General features: G+C 43.6%; 1 protein-coding gene across 1 annotated transcript in view; it reads left to right on the top strand.

The window, feature by feature from the left end:
• Positions 1-16,408, top strand: part of LOC135224912 (ATPase family AAA domain-containing protein 2-like) — a 262,177-nt gene that overhangs the window by 54,662 nt on the left and 191,107 nt on the right. The window contains exon 2 of the mRNA XM_064264237.1: positions 7,413-7,524. Coding sequence (XP_064120307.1) covers positions 7,413-7,524 — 112 coding nt within the window. The remainder of the gene's footprint in view (positions 1-7,412; positions 7,525-16,408) is intronic.

Here is a 16,408-nt window from a genome sequence, read left to right as displayed (position 1 = left end):
AAGAAGGAACCCAGGACGACGGTGGGCCTGCCTCGATCAGCCTTGGCTGACAGTGTGCTGGGCCAGGTTGACACTCTCGTCTCCGGACAGGAGGGTTCTCTTCGGTCCGGCAGGTCGTCCAAGCACCTTCCTCCACCTCTACCACGACAGAGGCAAGTCTACGTGCCATTGGAGGACCCCCTGCTGCCCAAACAGGTTAACCCAGAGTTGGCTAGGGAAACTCCGTGGGTGTCTCTCCAACACCTGCTGTCAGAGAACCTCTGGTTCTCGCAGCAAGAAGCGCTTGCGTTGGAATCGACTGCCATGGCAGCATTCCAAGCAGTCTCCTGGCTAGAGCTGTGGTCCCTCGCTGTCTAGGGTCGCTGCCTCCTCGGGAAACATCACTCCTGAAGGGGACCCGGCTTTTGGGAGACTGTGCCAGTGTGGAGGTAGGGCCATCTACCTGGCCCGCTGGACGGCCAACCTGTGGACCAACCTGGTTGTGAGGCGTAGGGACGGTGTCCTCACTCGAGTAACCAGGTCGGCAGGGCGTGAGGCGGCGTTGGGTCTTCACAACGGACCGGTGCGGAATGTCTCCTCTCTCTTCCCCAGAGAGATGGTGGACGCTGCGGTGGAACAACGGCGCACTTATGACAGTGACTGTCTTGTACACCAGGCAGTCTCGAAGGCGGCTGGGCAGCCTCGAGCCCCTGCGGCCAAGCCCAAGAGTTTGGTTAGCGCTTCCTTTGCGACCAAGATGATCGCCTCGTCAAAGCCTTCGACTTCTGCGGTAAGGAGTGATCACCACCAGCCCTCCTCCCAGCCCTCCTCCCGAGGAGGAACTGGGAAGAAGTCGAAGAGGGGAGGGAAACGCTAGGGACAGCGTTCCCCTTCACCTGCTGCCGGAAGTTGGGGGGGGGTTGCCTGGTAAGCCATTGGGCAACTTGGCAGCGCTACGGAGCAGAGACCTGGATAGTGGATGTCCTTCGGGAGGGGTATCTACTACCCTTCGAGTCTCGGCCACCCCTCACCTCCAACCCGGTCCATCTTCAGACGTACGTTCCCGGTTCTGCCAGGGATGTGGTGCTTTGGCAGGAAGTAGAAGCCATGCTGAGCAAACGAGCTGTGGAGATTGTATGGGCTCAGTCACTGGGCTTCTACAGTCTACTTTTCCTGGTGGAGAAGTCCTTGGGGGCTGGCGCCTGGTGATAGATCTCTCTACCTTGAGAGAGCTCTATCGCCAGACTCGATTCACGATGGAAACGACACGTTCAGTGCTCGAGTCCATCAGGGAGAACGACTTCATGCTTTCGGTGGACCTAAAGGATGCGTATTTCCAGATACCCATCCATCAGTCCTCCAGGAAGTACCACCGCTTCATCCTTAACAGGACGGTGTAACAGTTCAGGGCACTTTGTTTCGGTCTCTCAACCGCCCCACAGGTGTTCACGTGAGTGTTCACTCTGGTGTTGGTGTCGGCTTGGGCCCATTCGGTAGGCATAAGTCTTCTGAGGTATCTCGACGATTGGTTGGTCCTGTCGAGCTCCCGCTCACAGTTGCTACAGGACAGGGATCAACACCTCGAGTTTTGCCGCGATCTAGGGATCGTGGTGAATTCCGAGAAGTCGGATCACGAGCCCAAGCAGAGGATGAAGTACCTGGGCATGGTGATCGATATGGTAGCAGGGCGAGTCGTCCCCGCAGACTTGCGGATCAGCAGGTTCAGGGAGGCAGCGGGACGGTTCCTGTCCCTACAGGAGCAGCCAGCTCAGCAGTGGCAGGTCGTGATCGGTCACCTGTCGTCTCTCGAGAAGTTAGTCCCTCAGCCTCTTCAGTGGAGGCTAAAGGAGAGTTGGTCACAGGCAAGGGACCCGCTGTATTTTCCCGTGTCTCTCACGGAGGAGGTGAGGCAGGACCTAGCCAGGTGGCTGGACGACGGGGAACCTCTTAAGAAGAGTGCCTCTTCGCACTCCTCTCCCTGGAGATGTTGCCATTTTCATACTTGTTGACCGAGGGATGGGGCGCACACCTGGAGGAGTTGCTGGCTGCGGGTGTGTGGGATCATCACAACAAACACCTTCACATCAACGTCCTGGAGCTCAAGGCAGCGTTTCTCGCTCTCCAAGAGTTCCAGGACTGTCTGATGGGACACTTCAGTGGTGTTGATGAGCGACAACACCACGGTGGTGGCGTATGTCAACAAACGGGGGCCTAGTGTCCCTCCCGTTGCATCAGTTGACGATGCAGTTGCATGAGTTGGCCGTGGCTCACTCGGTAGAGCTGTCGGCTCGCTACATTCCAGGCAAGAGGAATGTAGTGGTAGACAAGCTCAGCCGTTGGAATAATCAGGTGATAGGAACCGAATGGTCCCTTCACCCAGACGTAGCGGAAAGGCTCTTCAATCTGTGGGGGCGTCCAGTCGTGGATCTGTTCGCCACCCGGCACAACAGAAAACTCCAGGATTTCTACTCAGTTGTGCCGAACCCATGGGCAGCTGCAGAGGACACTCTTCAACATCCGTGGGACAATCTCTTCGTGTACGCCTTTCCCCCGTTCTGTCTGATTCGCAAGGTGATCAGCAGGGTGCTGGTCACCGCGAATCTTCGGATGATTCTGGTGGTGCCCAAATGGCCTCAGGCTGTTTGGTATCCGGACCTGCTGGCTCTGCTCGCCGAAGCACCGAGAGAGATTCCCCCTTGGCACAACCTCCTGTGCCAACCACACGTGGAACGGTACCTCCGGTCGGTTCGGTCCCTGTGTCCTCACGGCTGGCTGTTATCCACCATCTCTTGGGAGCGAGAGGCTTTTCTTGCTGAGCAGCAACAGAGATGGCTGGGCACCTCAGGCAGTCCTCTGCAACTGTATACCAGGGAAAGTGGTCCATCTTCTGTGGTTGGTGTCGTGGACGGGGTCTCTCTCCTCTCAGAGCCACTCTTCAGCAGGTAGTGGATTTCCTCGTTTCCTTCGCCGAGAGAAGCTCCTCTCCGTCTCCACAGTTAAAGGCTACAGAGCTTCCCTGGCCCTTGTCCTTGAACTGCGGGGGTTGGATATCTCCAACTCGTTTGAGATCTCCCTTCTAATGAAGAGCTTCGAGAGGTCTTGCCCACCCAGGGAACTCAGGCCCCCAGGGTAGGATGTGATTCGTCCTTAGGAGTTTGACTCGAAGACCCTTCGAACCACTCCGAGAGTCGTCAGACAGGGATCTGACCCTCAAGACCCTCTTCTTGCTGGGCCTGGCATTGGCGAAGAGAGTAGGGGAACTTCATGGTCTTTCTTTTGATGTTAAACATACGAGGGGATAATGATCTGTGATGCTCGATTTCGTCCCGGACTTCGTAGCGAAGACTCTGAATCCTTCAGTCCCTGACAACCGGTTCGAGTAATTCACGATCCCTTCCCTGAAGGACTTCACCGACGATGATGCGGATGAGATGCTGCTTTGTCCTGTGAGGGCGCTACAGCGCTATCTGAAGAGAACTCGGCACCTCAGGCCTGAGTGTCGATGCCTCTTCGTTAGCACCGGGGTGACCAAGAAGGAGGTGTCTAAGAACACTTTCATTTTGGCTTCGTGAGGTAATCAGGAGGGTGTACGCTGCGGATAGGAGTGACAACACCCGTACCCCTCGTCCGAGAGCCCACAAAGTCGGAGGTATTGGTCCAACCCTTGCGTTCCGCAAGAACTTCGTGGCACAGGTGCTGAAGGCAGGGGTTTGGGCCAACCAGACCACCTTTACTTCCTTCTACCTTCGGGATATCGCCCACAGGTCCTTGGATACCTTCTCTTTGGGACCCATGGTGGCTGCTCAACAAGTTGTGTAGCATACCCAGCACCCGAGTGGACAGAACAGCATCACATCCTTGTGTGACTGCATGAATGGACGAGTGCAAGAGTGTGTGACTGGCTTCTTTTCCTCCTCTTTTCTCAACTCTACCTGTGGGCAGAGGGCCGCGGTTGTCACTACGCTGGACAGGAGGCTGATGCAGGTAAGCTACGCTATTGAGCTCCATCCTATCCCTTTCAGTAGGGATAGGATCAGTTATCCACCACTCCCCTAACAATGGGGGGGAGTGGATGCCAACAAGAGACAAACCCATAACTTCATATTGGCTCTTAAAGTAGGAACTAGTTCTTGCTTGCTATTCATAAGAGGCACGCTTGCCTCCCTCTTATGAATTTGGTCCAGAGGTCTTACCACTGATCCTGCGGTACATACCCCGATCAGCTGGACAGAGGCTAGGATCCCTCCCTCTGCTCTTACGACCAGGGAGGGAACCAAGGTCGGATGAACACCAGTCTGTTCATAAGACTTGGATTCCACTCACCAATAAGTGAGTCTTCCTATTGTTAAAGGACCGATGGTTTGTATTACGTATCAGAACAAATCGCAATTTGTCGAAAATTGTATTTTCATACAATCAACTTACCTGTCAGATATATACATAGCTAAGACTCCGTCGTCCCAGCTATGTAGATATATATCTGCCAGGTAAGTATGTATGAAACTTTATTGTATCATAACAATATCATTTTTCCTAACTATACAAACCTAAGGTCCTTTACACATAGTCCCACCTCATGCCACCCCTCACTCTGTTTCCTGGGCCTAAAGCAAAGTGAATCTTCACCTCTCAGTATTGCGGGACCACCGACTGTCGGACAAGCAGTTAACTACCGAACCTCCTTGTTTGAAGCTTACGACCGGTTCCAGCTGCTGTTGATTACCGTTCCTATTGTTAAAGGACCTCAGGTTTGTATAGTTAGGAAAAATCCAATTTTGAACATTGTGATTTTTCAGTCTTGAAAATCAACTAACATTGCAGCAAGGAAAAGAGCTAGAAAAACATTTTATTTAACTAATGACAAACTTGAATTCAGTAAACATAACATTCTCAAATTACTGGATGATGAAAGGTTTTGAAATTCATAGAATTTTTAAGCTTTTAAACATTGTTTTCAGTAATAATGTTAAGAGTTTACTATAGAATATTCTCTTGAAGATGTTTCTGGTTGCATATATGAAATTCCTTGTAAAAAGTGGGATAAAATAGTTTGGGTTGAGGAGAAAGAGTGACTGTGTCAAGTCACCCCTAACCCCCATTGTCCCTCGCTTGAGACCTTGTGTAGACCTTGGTAGTGTGGAAAGCAGGGGTCTCTTACTGCCCGAACGTGGCCAAAAGCTGTGGAGAAAAGGAGATTGTTTGCTTTTCGTCGGATTCGTTAATCTGAAGATTTAGGGAAATGGGGATGATAATTTACTTTAAATTGGAATGAATTTAATCACTAGGAACCACTGAAGCATCTATGCTGATCTAGGTAAAGGAAAAAATTCATATTATGAAGTAAAGTATATTCAAAAACTTTTCTGTGGGCTAGTACAACTTGCCCAAAGAATGAGTTGGTATTAAGTGGGTGGGCTAGTACGGGTAGCCTAAAGATTAAATTAGTAGCTAGTAGTAGTTTATAAGTTTATCATTAGCTTTAATGCTATGTCTTGGGTAGACACTAGTCAATACAAAGCCCGTGGCCAACATCTCTCTTGGTGACATACGTAGAAAGGAATCAAAGTACAGTGGGCCCTCCCTATTCGCGGACTCACAGATTCACGAATTTCTCTCTGGACCATACTTACTTGATATTCGTGGGAAATTTGCCCATTGGCTGTATTTTTTTTCGAGAAATATTCAGAAATTCCTGGTTTTTAAAATCTATTTCATCTTAAAATGCACATTTTGTAATAAAACTATTTAAAAAATCAGGTACTATATAAATTTTTAGTGGGTTCTTCTGCAGTTGTACTTACCAAAATAGGGCGTTTTCTCTGTTTTTACATGGGGGGGGGGTCCAACTATTTGTGAGGGGGGTTTTGTTTCTGGTACACATTGACCACTGTAGTAGTTTGATGTACTACAGTAGAACTCCCATATTCAAAGGGGATGGGTACAGCACACACACATGCGGCTAGCTAATAAAATCTGCAAATACTACTGAAAACCACTCTTACAAAATGTGTAGAACTGCCATTTTGGTTGATCACAAAAAAAAAATTAAAAAATTTTTTATGCCTGAATTTTTTAATAATTTTATCACAGAAAGTGCATTTAGTCATGAAAATGATATGAAATTATAGTAATTTGTGAATATTTCTCGGTGAAAAATACTACGAATAGGCAAATTTTCCTCGAATAATGGTTATCTACGGTCCATGGAAAAATCCGTGAATAGGCGAGTCCACGAATAGCCGGGGTTGACTACATGCATTCTTTAAGCCGCTTTACAACAGCTAATCCTAATTGATTGAAAGAAACAGTTGGTGTAGTCTTCAAATTTCTGTGTGTAGGCTTTAGTATAAACAAGTTTTATACGGTTTCTTTTTTAGTCGGTATGTAACATGTAAAAAGGAATAATATTCTGGGTAATATACAATATTAGCATATGAATTATACAGCAATCTTGTTAATAGTTTTGTGCCAATGGCACTAGATGGTGTAGGGCATAGCTTTTTCTGTTCACTCTTCTTCCATCTCAACCCTAAAAAAAAAATCATTACCTATGTTAGGACACAAGGTTTATAAACAATGCACTGTGCTACTCAAAAAATTACTGTCTGTAGTGTTGACTTGACTCTGCTTGGCAAATCATCAATACATTTAAATAATTTTTGACTGGTATCGCTCCCCCGCAAGGTGCTGAGCAACGGTTTATAAGTTTTTTTATATCAGGATTTTTTCTATAGTATACAATATGTACTAATTAAGGGTGAGGTGTAAATGTGTAGTTGATTAATCGACTTGTGTGATTGGCTTTTCGTCGAGTTTCCGACTTAAATATTTACAGAATGTCTTCCTTGGGTGTGTCGTTTATCTTACGTCTTACGAAACGGTGTCGGAATGATTACGTGTTTTGGAGTAACATCCTATCTCTTTAAGATCAGAAGTTCAGGAAAAGTACTACAGTAAAGTATTGTGATAAGAAATTAGGTAAAAATATCACAAAGTATTTATACTTTCCTGTTTATGATGTGGTTGTGTTGCAAAATTAGGACTCAAACAAAGATTGGAGTGAAAATTGGAAAACAAAAATGTAAAGATGGGAGTTTTTTTCAAGTTTATTAAATAAGAATTTAACAAAATTATTTATGGATGTACTGGATTTCAGAGCTGCAGGTTTTTTTTATTTTATTTGGAATTACTGCTTAGCCAACATAGTACATATAATATGGTACTTCTGGTTAGATAATTTTAGGCTTTAGATACGAACATGATCCTTTGGTATATGTATACAGTATATATACTATATATATAAATATTTTAAGGGACTGAAAGAAAGAAGGCAGACTACTGTTGATGAAATTATTCTTATAGAGGTTGTGTCACAGATAACTGCATTGTAGCTATTTGCAGTTTCTTTTTTTATTTTGATTAACTATTTACAGTTGTTTTGGGATAGTGATGACCAATTGTCAAGAGTACGTCGCAGAACTCGTAGTGTGAATGTCACTTTTAAAGATGCCACAAGTCCTAGATCAGCTTCGAGCAGATCTCCAGGTTAGTATCCAAGATAGATGTGTAGCAGTAGTTTGGTGGCTGTTTTATCTCCTTACATTTTGTCAGTGGCTTCTTTTTAATATCTGCCTGTCAGTGTGTCAGACAATATGGTTTTGCATGGCTTTATTACAAATTGTAATTTTGATGGAAATATTGGTTAAAGTGCAATCACAACTTGATGTGAATCCTAATCCTTATCTGGGATTGGAGAGGTTAAGTTATAATTAGGAAAAAAAGTACCTACTTTAGTTGTGATAATTGCTAGAGAATAAATTTGACATATTTTAAGTTACTAGGCAAAGAATAACTCAAGTGAGGTGTTCAGAAGTATTTTGAACACATTAGAATGATTTAGCCCAAAACTTGGCCATATTTTTTATGTGAAGCTGAATGATTTTGATTTTTCACAACTTGAAAGTGAATAAAATAATTTATTCAAATCTTTTAAGGCAAACCACCATTACCCTATTGTGCATTCAGCTCAATTTCCGTACAAGTTCCATAAGAAAACTTCCCACCTGGCAGGGTATCTTGGCTCTAAACCTATATTCGCTTGACTTGCTGCAAGGAAAGATGACCAGGGAGTTGGTTACTTACTGTAAGGTAAATGTTTCTACTTTAAAAAAAAAAAAAAAAAAACGGTCCTAAATTTTTATTAAATGGGACCAAAAATTAATGTACCTTTGAGGTTCATTCATGCTAGAATGCTTTTGGATGAACAAATGGATATACTACTGTCTCCACATAAAAGGTCATTATCTTGAAGTTAAAGCAGATGTTTGAGCCTGGTGCATTGTCTCGAATCCCCAGATCTTGGAGAACCACAAATAGATGTCTATAAGGGCCACAAAGATTGCTCATCACTCCCTCTATTGCCCGTCTCCGTTGTCTTCCTTGCCTTACATTCTAGGACAAGTAACTTACGCAAGTTCCTTGCTAGGTCTTAAAATTAATTACAGTAAACCCCCCTGTATTTAGTGGTTGGGTACCAGACAGAGACACAACTGCTGCGAATAGCTAAAATTCTTGAATATTTAAAACCCTTCAAAAAATGCTTTGAACTTCCTATTTTGATACTTAAAACACAAAAAGCTAAAAATGCTTATACTAGAGTGTTTTAATAGTTTTATCTCAAAAAGTGCATTTAGTCATGAAAGTTATATGAAAATACAGTAATTTGTGAATATTTCTCTGTTAAAATTACAGCGAAAATATAATGGATTCGCGGACTCTCACGTTCGCGGATTTCTCTCAGGAATGTTTCCCCTCATTATTCGTGGAAAAATTGCACATTCCCTGTATTTTTTCTATGAGAAATATCCACATTCATGGTTTTTTTTTTATCAATTTCATCATAAAATGCACTTTTTGTGATAAAACTTAAAGAAAAAAAAAAAGTGTGAAAATTTTTAGTGGGGTTTTCTTGAGTTTTAACTAACAAGGTAGGCTGTTTTTAGCGTTATTATAGGTGTTCCAAACATTCACGGGGGGGTCTGGTACGCATCCCCTGCGTATACGGGGGACCACTGTATATACGGTCATTCTTCTTTAGGATTTTGTTAGTCAAAAAAAGTATATAATTTAGAGTTGGACTGGGATGAGAAGTACTTGGAAGGGATGGGCTTTGTGAGGCCTAATGAAATGATGCTGAGGTGATCCCAGAGAGTTCACAAGCAGATGACATGCTCCCTTCATCAAATGCATTAAAAAACATATAGCTATGTTTACCCCAGATTCATACCGACACCCTTTTAGAAAGGGTGAGCGAGTCAGAATATTCTGGCATGTCCAATTTAGCAGTTCTCTGGCATTTTAGCAATAATTTACCTTAGAAATAGCGCTAAAGGAACGTATTTCACTGGGCGACACGGCTTCCTCGCCCAGAAATAGATTTTTCCTACGTCAAAATCCCTTTTTGAGACCAAATCTTTACATTCTTTACATGGGAGCTCAGACTAAGCTCTTGCAATAACTTCACAAAATAGGGCACTGCTTGCTGGGAAACCTACAAAGCAGTATTGTGGCATTCACATTATCAAAACTATCAGTACCCTCTTTCATGTTGGGTTGCAGTTTGTTGTTTTTCAAATCTTGCATGTTAGTGCAAATTTTAATTCTCTTAACAAGCAGGAAGTACCCATGAAGTTTTGAGAAAAATGAGATAAAGTGGTCAGTAACTGCTACAGGAAGACTCACTGAACTTTTAAAACTTTGAAAATTAAGAAAGCTGTGATAAGCATAATTCATATATTGTCTATGCCTAATTTATATATATATATATATATAATATACGTATATATATATATCTCTATATCTATCTATCTATCTATCTATCTATCTATCTATCTATCAGAATGGTTCATTTGAAATAATGAGGTGGAAATACAGGTAACCAAATTGAAACTTCTCTGGGCGCAAGTGTGGAAATGGAGTCAGAGGCACTGTTAGGTTATGTAATTTAGTATAGTAAATGGTTTGTTATAAAACAAATTTAAAGCTTATGCTGTGATTAGTTTAATGTTTTTGTCTCTAACAATTTTTTGGTTAGTTTTTTGAAAATTAGAACACAACTTGAATTCACAAAAATAGTGGTCAGATTCGTTTATTGGCGAGAGTTGAAGGATATAAATACAGAAAGCATTTCAAATCATTCTTTATTTTCAGACCAGGTTTATTCACGAAAATTAAAAACCCTACCATATTCAATGAAGGTATTAGGATGAAGCTTGTTATATAATTTTACTTTCACAGAATGGTTGAAATAACTTTTTTACTGAAATAGGGTACTGATTTTTTCTTTATTTTTTATTAATTTTTTTTTTGTATTGGCGTGACATTTTCTTGTTTTTCAGTATTTCATGCTGAAATGTGCTTTTTTACTTTTCTTATGAAGTGTACTAGTGAGTGCTTTTCTTAATTTAATACTCTAGTGGGAAGCTATTAGTAAAACTAAAGCTATATATGGTACCCATCCCACAGGACCAAATACCTTAACAGTGGTTAAGGGATGCAGCATATTTCTTGAGTGCAGTTGGAGAAAGTAGAGAAATTTGGACAAATCAGGAGTCTGTTTTCTCACACTGTTGTTTTTGTATAATCTAGTAATCTACTAAGAAATAGTAATGAAAGTTATAAAATCTTACCTGCTGTAAAGCATTGGTGTTTTGAAATAATATTCTGCTATATCTGTTACTTAGAAATAGAAAAAGTGTGTGCTCTTTATGGGAGAAAAATTTCTTGTCACTGGAATATTTAGATACTGTTGGAAATGCTATTCAAGTTCATATGAACACAACTAGTACATAATCAGAAACAAGAAAGTATAGTTATGGTATCAAGTCTTTGGGGTTCAGGGTATATTTAACGTCACTGAGACTATACTTTTTTATCTGTTAAGTCTGTGATCAAATTATTCTTAAAGTTCTGTTTGTTCATGAAACTTACCTGACAGATATATATATAGCTGTATTCTCCGAAGTCCGACAGAATTTCAAAATTCGCGGCACACGCAGTGGGCGGCCAGGTGGTAGTACCCATTCCCGCCGCTGGGAGGCGGACGTCAGGAACTATTCCCATTTTCTATTCATATTTTTTTCTGTTGCCGGTCGGTAAACAACTGTTTACAGACCTCCGCCTAGGATTTTGAAACTTCATTAGCCGCTTAAGTATCCTAATTATTCTTTCGATTATTGACTTGGATTTGTGGCTAGGCATACGCTATCGTAAATTTTTCATTGCATTTGATGTCTGAAGCTAGTTAGCCTAGTTTCAGACTTTGTTGTCTGCTTGGGGTAAGGTGAAGCTACCAGAACTTTCGGTAGACACTCGCTTAGTATATATGGCGTTTACATGTTTTCTTTGCATAAGTTCAATGTAATTAGTGTAATGTGTGACTGATTACGGAAGAAGTAGGATTCATGTACGCATTTTACAGCTTGTTAGAATCAGGAGTTTTCCTCCACAGTAAACAGAAGTTAGAAATAATGAACCTTCTAACCTCCTGTAGATTTTATTTTGCCTAACCCTGTGGTATGGCTTACGGGCCTAGAAGAAGTGTCTGCTAGAGGATTACATCAAGTAATCTTAGACTAAAGTGCTCGCTCTCCAATCAAGTGTTGTGAAGTGTAGTGCCCCCTTGTGGTTGTGGAGGGGGGGGGGCGTCAGATCGGCCCAATAATGCCTCTAGGCCTGGACCTCTGTCGGACTCCCAGGACTCAGGGAGAGGGCATGTCGAAAGCCGCAAGAGGGTTACGGGGGCTCCCACCGATCTGGCGTCCCTTCGGCAGAACCTGTTGACGCTTTCCCAGGCTGCTAAAGATCGTGCACGTGCACGAATCTTGAAGGATTGCTTCTCGTCCTCCGAGGCGTCCTCCCCAGCGCAAGGGATTGGGAGCTCTCGGAAGGACTCGCGCCCTCTAATAAGCTTTTAGAGAAGAGGACGCTTCACGTCCTCTCTCTCGTTAGGAGGGAACGTCAGATTGGCCCCATAACGACTCTAGGCCTAGACCTCTGTCGGACTCCCAGGAACGAGGGGAGAGGGCATGTCAAAAGCCGAAGGAGGGTTACGGGTTTTTCATGCTGATCTGGCTTCCTTTCGGCAGGTCCTGGTGTCGCTTCCCAGGCTGCCGAAGATCGAGCACGTGCACGAATCTTGAAGGATTGCTTCTCGTCCTCCGAGGCGTCCTCCCCACACAGGGGTGGAGCTCTCGGAAGGACTCGCGCCTCCTAAAGAAGCTTTAGAGAAGAAGACGCTTCAACGTTCCTCTCTCTCGTCACGAGAGGATGAAACAGTAAAGAGACCACATTTACCCTTTTCGAAGAATGCACTGGCTCTTTTTCTAAGGGACATATTAAGGAGGCTCATTCATCTTGGCCAGAAGAGTGATTTGAGCCTCCTGCGAGTGAACGCTCGTTTATACATTATTAAGGAGGCTCATTCATCTGCCAGAAGAGTGATTTGAGCCTCCTGCGAGTGAACGCTCATGAAGTTAGAGGCTTGTTTCAACCTCGCTAGCATTCCAAAAGAATTTGGTAATCAAGGACATTCTAGATTCCACCTTTTGGAGGAGCAACTCAGTATTCGTCTCCTCTCCTCATGGCGCTCCGTATACGTTATGTAACGTTCGCTTTACTTCGAAAGCAAGCTGATAAGTTTGACGTCCGGCAAGCTGCTTTGCACAGTCAAACAACTTATGTCTCTGGTTCGGCATAAGAAGGGCAATTTAGAAGTGAGGAAGCTTTTGGAGGTGCTCGACGTCCTATAAGTAGAGACATTCTCCAGGACGCTCGGCAAGCACCTTGCGAGGGTGTCTTTCGGACGCTCGGCGTTCCTTTGCTGAGTGCGTTTCTGGAGATGTTCTTTTGCATTACTAAAGACGCAAGTTGTCGCACAGGCGGCCACTGTCTTTGTAAGAAGGTTTGAAGGTCTTTAGGCCGTCTTGAAGACGAAAGCCATAAGTCTTCCTTTAGTGTTCACACACTTCAGGTTTGATGCGGATTGGGCTCTATCCCATGGAGACTCGCATTGAGGACGGTCCCTTGAAAAATATTCAACGGGGGGGGGGGTCATACGCAAAACGCGGTTCGTCATAACATTGAGATGTTGGCAAAGGTCGCTCGCCAGGACGCCTCTTGGCGGGCCTTGCATGCATCAGGGCGCTCAACGAGTTCCTCTCTGAAACGTCGTTCAGAAGACTTGGTGTTCTCTGCTCAGACACGCTCGTAGCTAAGCAGGACGTTTTTTGAGGACGCTTTCCAGGACGCTAAGCAGGACGCTTTTGAGGACGCTCGGCAGGACGCTTTTGTGGACATTCGCCAGGACGCTTCTGGTGGAAGCTAGGCAGGAGGAACGCTTTGCGAGAGAAAAGACTTGTAGAAGGCGTCTTATTGCTGTTCAGGACGTTTCTGAGGACCGCTTGACGCTTTCTAAACGCTCGTCTAGAGGAGGTTTTTTTTTCAGGACTCTCCACAGGACATTCCTTTACAGAAATTTTTAAAAAGGATTCGGATTGAGTTAGCGGAGAGACATACCCGAATTTTTTCTTTCGATCCCTCTTTCCTCTTCATCGATTTCTCTGAGAATTGGGAAGATTATATACTCGGATTCCTGGTGACTTTCGGTCATGTTAAAGGGTTTTCCCTATTAGCAAGGTGCTAATAGTTTTGTCAAGTAAGGACGTTTTCCCCATTGTCAAGATACTAAACGTTTTGTCATTTAAGTGGGGGACCCCTCATAAATGGGGTAGTTCTCATTGACATAGATTTTAACGTTTTTATCGTTTAAGCGGATAAACTCATTAACAAATTTCGAAGAGCTCTCATTCATTTTCAGAGGCTCGTCCGGGGAGTAAAAAAGACTTGTAGACTAGATCCAGGAAGTCTTATGTCCAATATCATAAGAAACATTGAACGTCCTTTTCGATCCTCGGTTCTCTCTTGATGATCTCTATTCGAATATTACTTCCCTTTTCTGGCAAAGTGTCTTGGCAAAGAGTCAAGGAGTTCTTTTAAAAAGTCTTATTCATTAGAACGTGGACAGTCGTTTTCCTTTCTTTCTCTCTCTTCGTCGAGGAATAAGATGTAGTTGAGAATTCGATGTTCAAATTACTACAATACTTACGTAGTTTATCTTTGCGTCATTTTGCTAACGCATGGGTCAAGTCATATACGCATATCGTATTTACCTCTGTGGATAGAAGCCGAAAGAACTGTTGTTCTAATGTATTTAATTGACACTCCCTTCAACCTTCCAAGAGTTTTCGGAGTAAGAACAACTCTTCAGGTATGGTTACGACAACACCAATCAGCTTCTGTATTTAGCGAATTTTGTTTCGTTTTAAATATGCCTGCTTGAGAGTTTCCTTTTGCTCGATAATTTCATACCTATCCCTTCGTAAAAGGAGTAGCTGGCAACTCAGGCAGATAGTGCGAGACGATGAACAAGGCTGCTGTTACTGTGATCTACGCAGTTCCGCTAGCTCGTGACATGCCGCGGTTGGTTACGTCTGTTTCCCTTGCGGGGAATGGTTGAATAAGCCGTCTCTTCTGCCCTAACATGGATTTTAGCCTCGGGTTGAGGAAATTTCTAGTAATCTTGAATGAACATGCCTTCCGTTTACTTAGAAAATTTTCAACAAGATATCTCTTATACTTGTTCGGTGCGGGTTTACCGCACGGTAACAGAATTCTGTACGAATCTACCGCGGCATAGCACTATAATAATGCTCTCCTGCTTATGCAAAGCGCACCGCCTTATTTAGGGAAGGAAGCAGGCTGAGTGAGGGAATGGATGAGTTTGCTGGGGACCATTTCCTCGCTGGAGAAGCTTGTTTTCCCTGAATAAACAGCAATTCAGACCTCTACAATTTTTCCTCACGAAGAAATTGGAATAGCATCGAAGATCTAGTAATAATTCTAATTTTTTTCTCAACGGCTTGAGGATCACCTTGGGTGATAGCGAGAGGATGCCAGACATCCGAACAGAGAACAGATGTTCTGGCACATTGTCTGAAAGAATTGGAAGCAAATTGGTCGGCTCTCCAGTTCCTCGAAGGGTGAGTTTGGAATCGAGTGGCCCAAATCATCTCGGATAATTTCTCAGCTCTCTCATAGCTCAAGAAGAGAGAATTAGTTATGTGGCTTGGCATGGAACGTAACGATCCTCAAGAGGTTCGTTAACTAGTGCACGTCCGTGTCTTCTCGATCGAAGGCAACAACTATGACGTCTGAGTAATCCTCACTTAGAAGTATGTCGAAAGTGAGGATAGACTGAGGGCGTCCTTTCGTTAAGTTTTTCGTGATATTGAAGATGAAGGAGCTTCCTCTTAAGTTGTTCCCTTATTCATGATCCTAGAGGATTAGCTTTAGTCGCCACATGTTGGCCTCTAAGAGGTTGGATTCACAGTGGTCAGGTAATTCAGAGAATTGTCCAAAGACCCTTCCCGAGAGAATCAGTGTAATCTAACATCGTCACTTATGAAGTATCTAATATCTCTCCTCTCGGAGTCTGAAGGCGTTCAGACTATCGAGAAGCGATAAGATCTTTAAGATTATGGCAGTCTCTTGGCCAAGGCAAAGCAGTGCTGCCTATTTTCAGTGTTCAATCGGTGCGGCCGTTTCTGGAGATAGTGAAGGGAAATGACTGTTTCTCCAACTCGACCTCTGTGAATTTCTTTATGGTTCTATCTTTCCGTATGAAGTATGAGATAAGATAGTAGTCCTAACTATTGTAGAATATGTAAATATGTTGTTGACGGCCTCTAGGCTCAAGAGATTCGTTCTGTCAAACAACAAAGCTTCACGATCTTTGAGGTCTGGGGAGATCTTGAAATTCTCTGGATCGCAGGTTCCGGCATGGAACTTAGACGTAGTCTGAGTTTCTGATGCCAAAAGCATTTCGAACCTATCCTTTCTGCGAACTTAATACACGTGACCAGAAAGGCTAACATTCTAACCGCTCTAGCCAGGGCAAAGAGGGTTAGTGAGCTTTTAGCCATCATCAGAGGTTTTAGCTTGAAAGGCATAATGCGGTCTGTCCTCTAAGCCTTCCGTTCTTGATAAGAACGAAAACCTGTCTAACCCTTGACCCGAAGGCTGGAGACCAAGGGTATGGCACAAATTATTGGGCAAGGGCATTAGAGAGTCCTGTGCCCTGTCGGGTCTCTCAAGTTTTATCTTGATAAAACTATAGAAAGTCGAGGTCAACGGACAATCTGCGGTGTTCTGTAAAAGACCAGACTAGTTCATGTCCAAGAACACCCTGGCATTATAGTCAAGGAGTTCTTTTAAGAAGTCTCATTCGTTATGTTTGCATCAAGATTTGAGATTTTTTCTTAATATGAATGCTCAAGAGGTGACAGCGCGGCCTCAGAAGCATTTCAACAGG

This window comes from Macrobrachium nipponense, chromosome 12 (assembly GCF_015104395.2).
Source record: "Macrobrachium nipponense isolate FS-2020 chromosome 12, ASM1510439v2, whole genome shotgun sequence".
NCBI lineage: Eukaryota > Metazoa > Arthropoda > Malacostraca > Decapoda > Palaemonidae > Macrobrachium > Macrobrachium nipponense.
The sequence above is the reverse complement of the archived record's forward strand: the minus strand, read 5'-3'. Positions and strand labels throughout refer to the sequence as shown.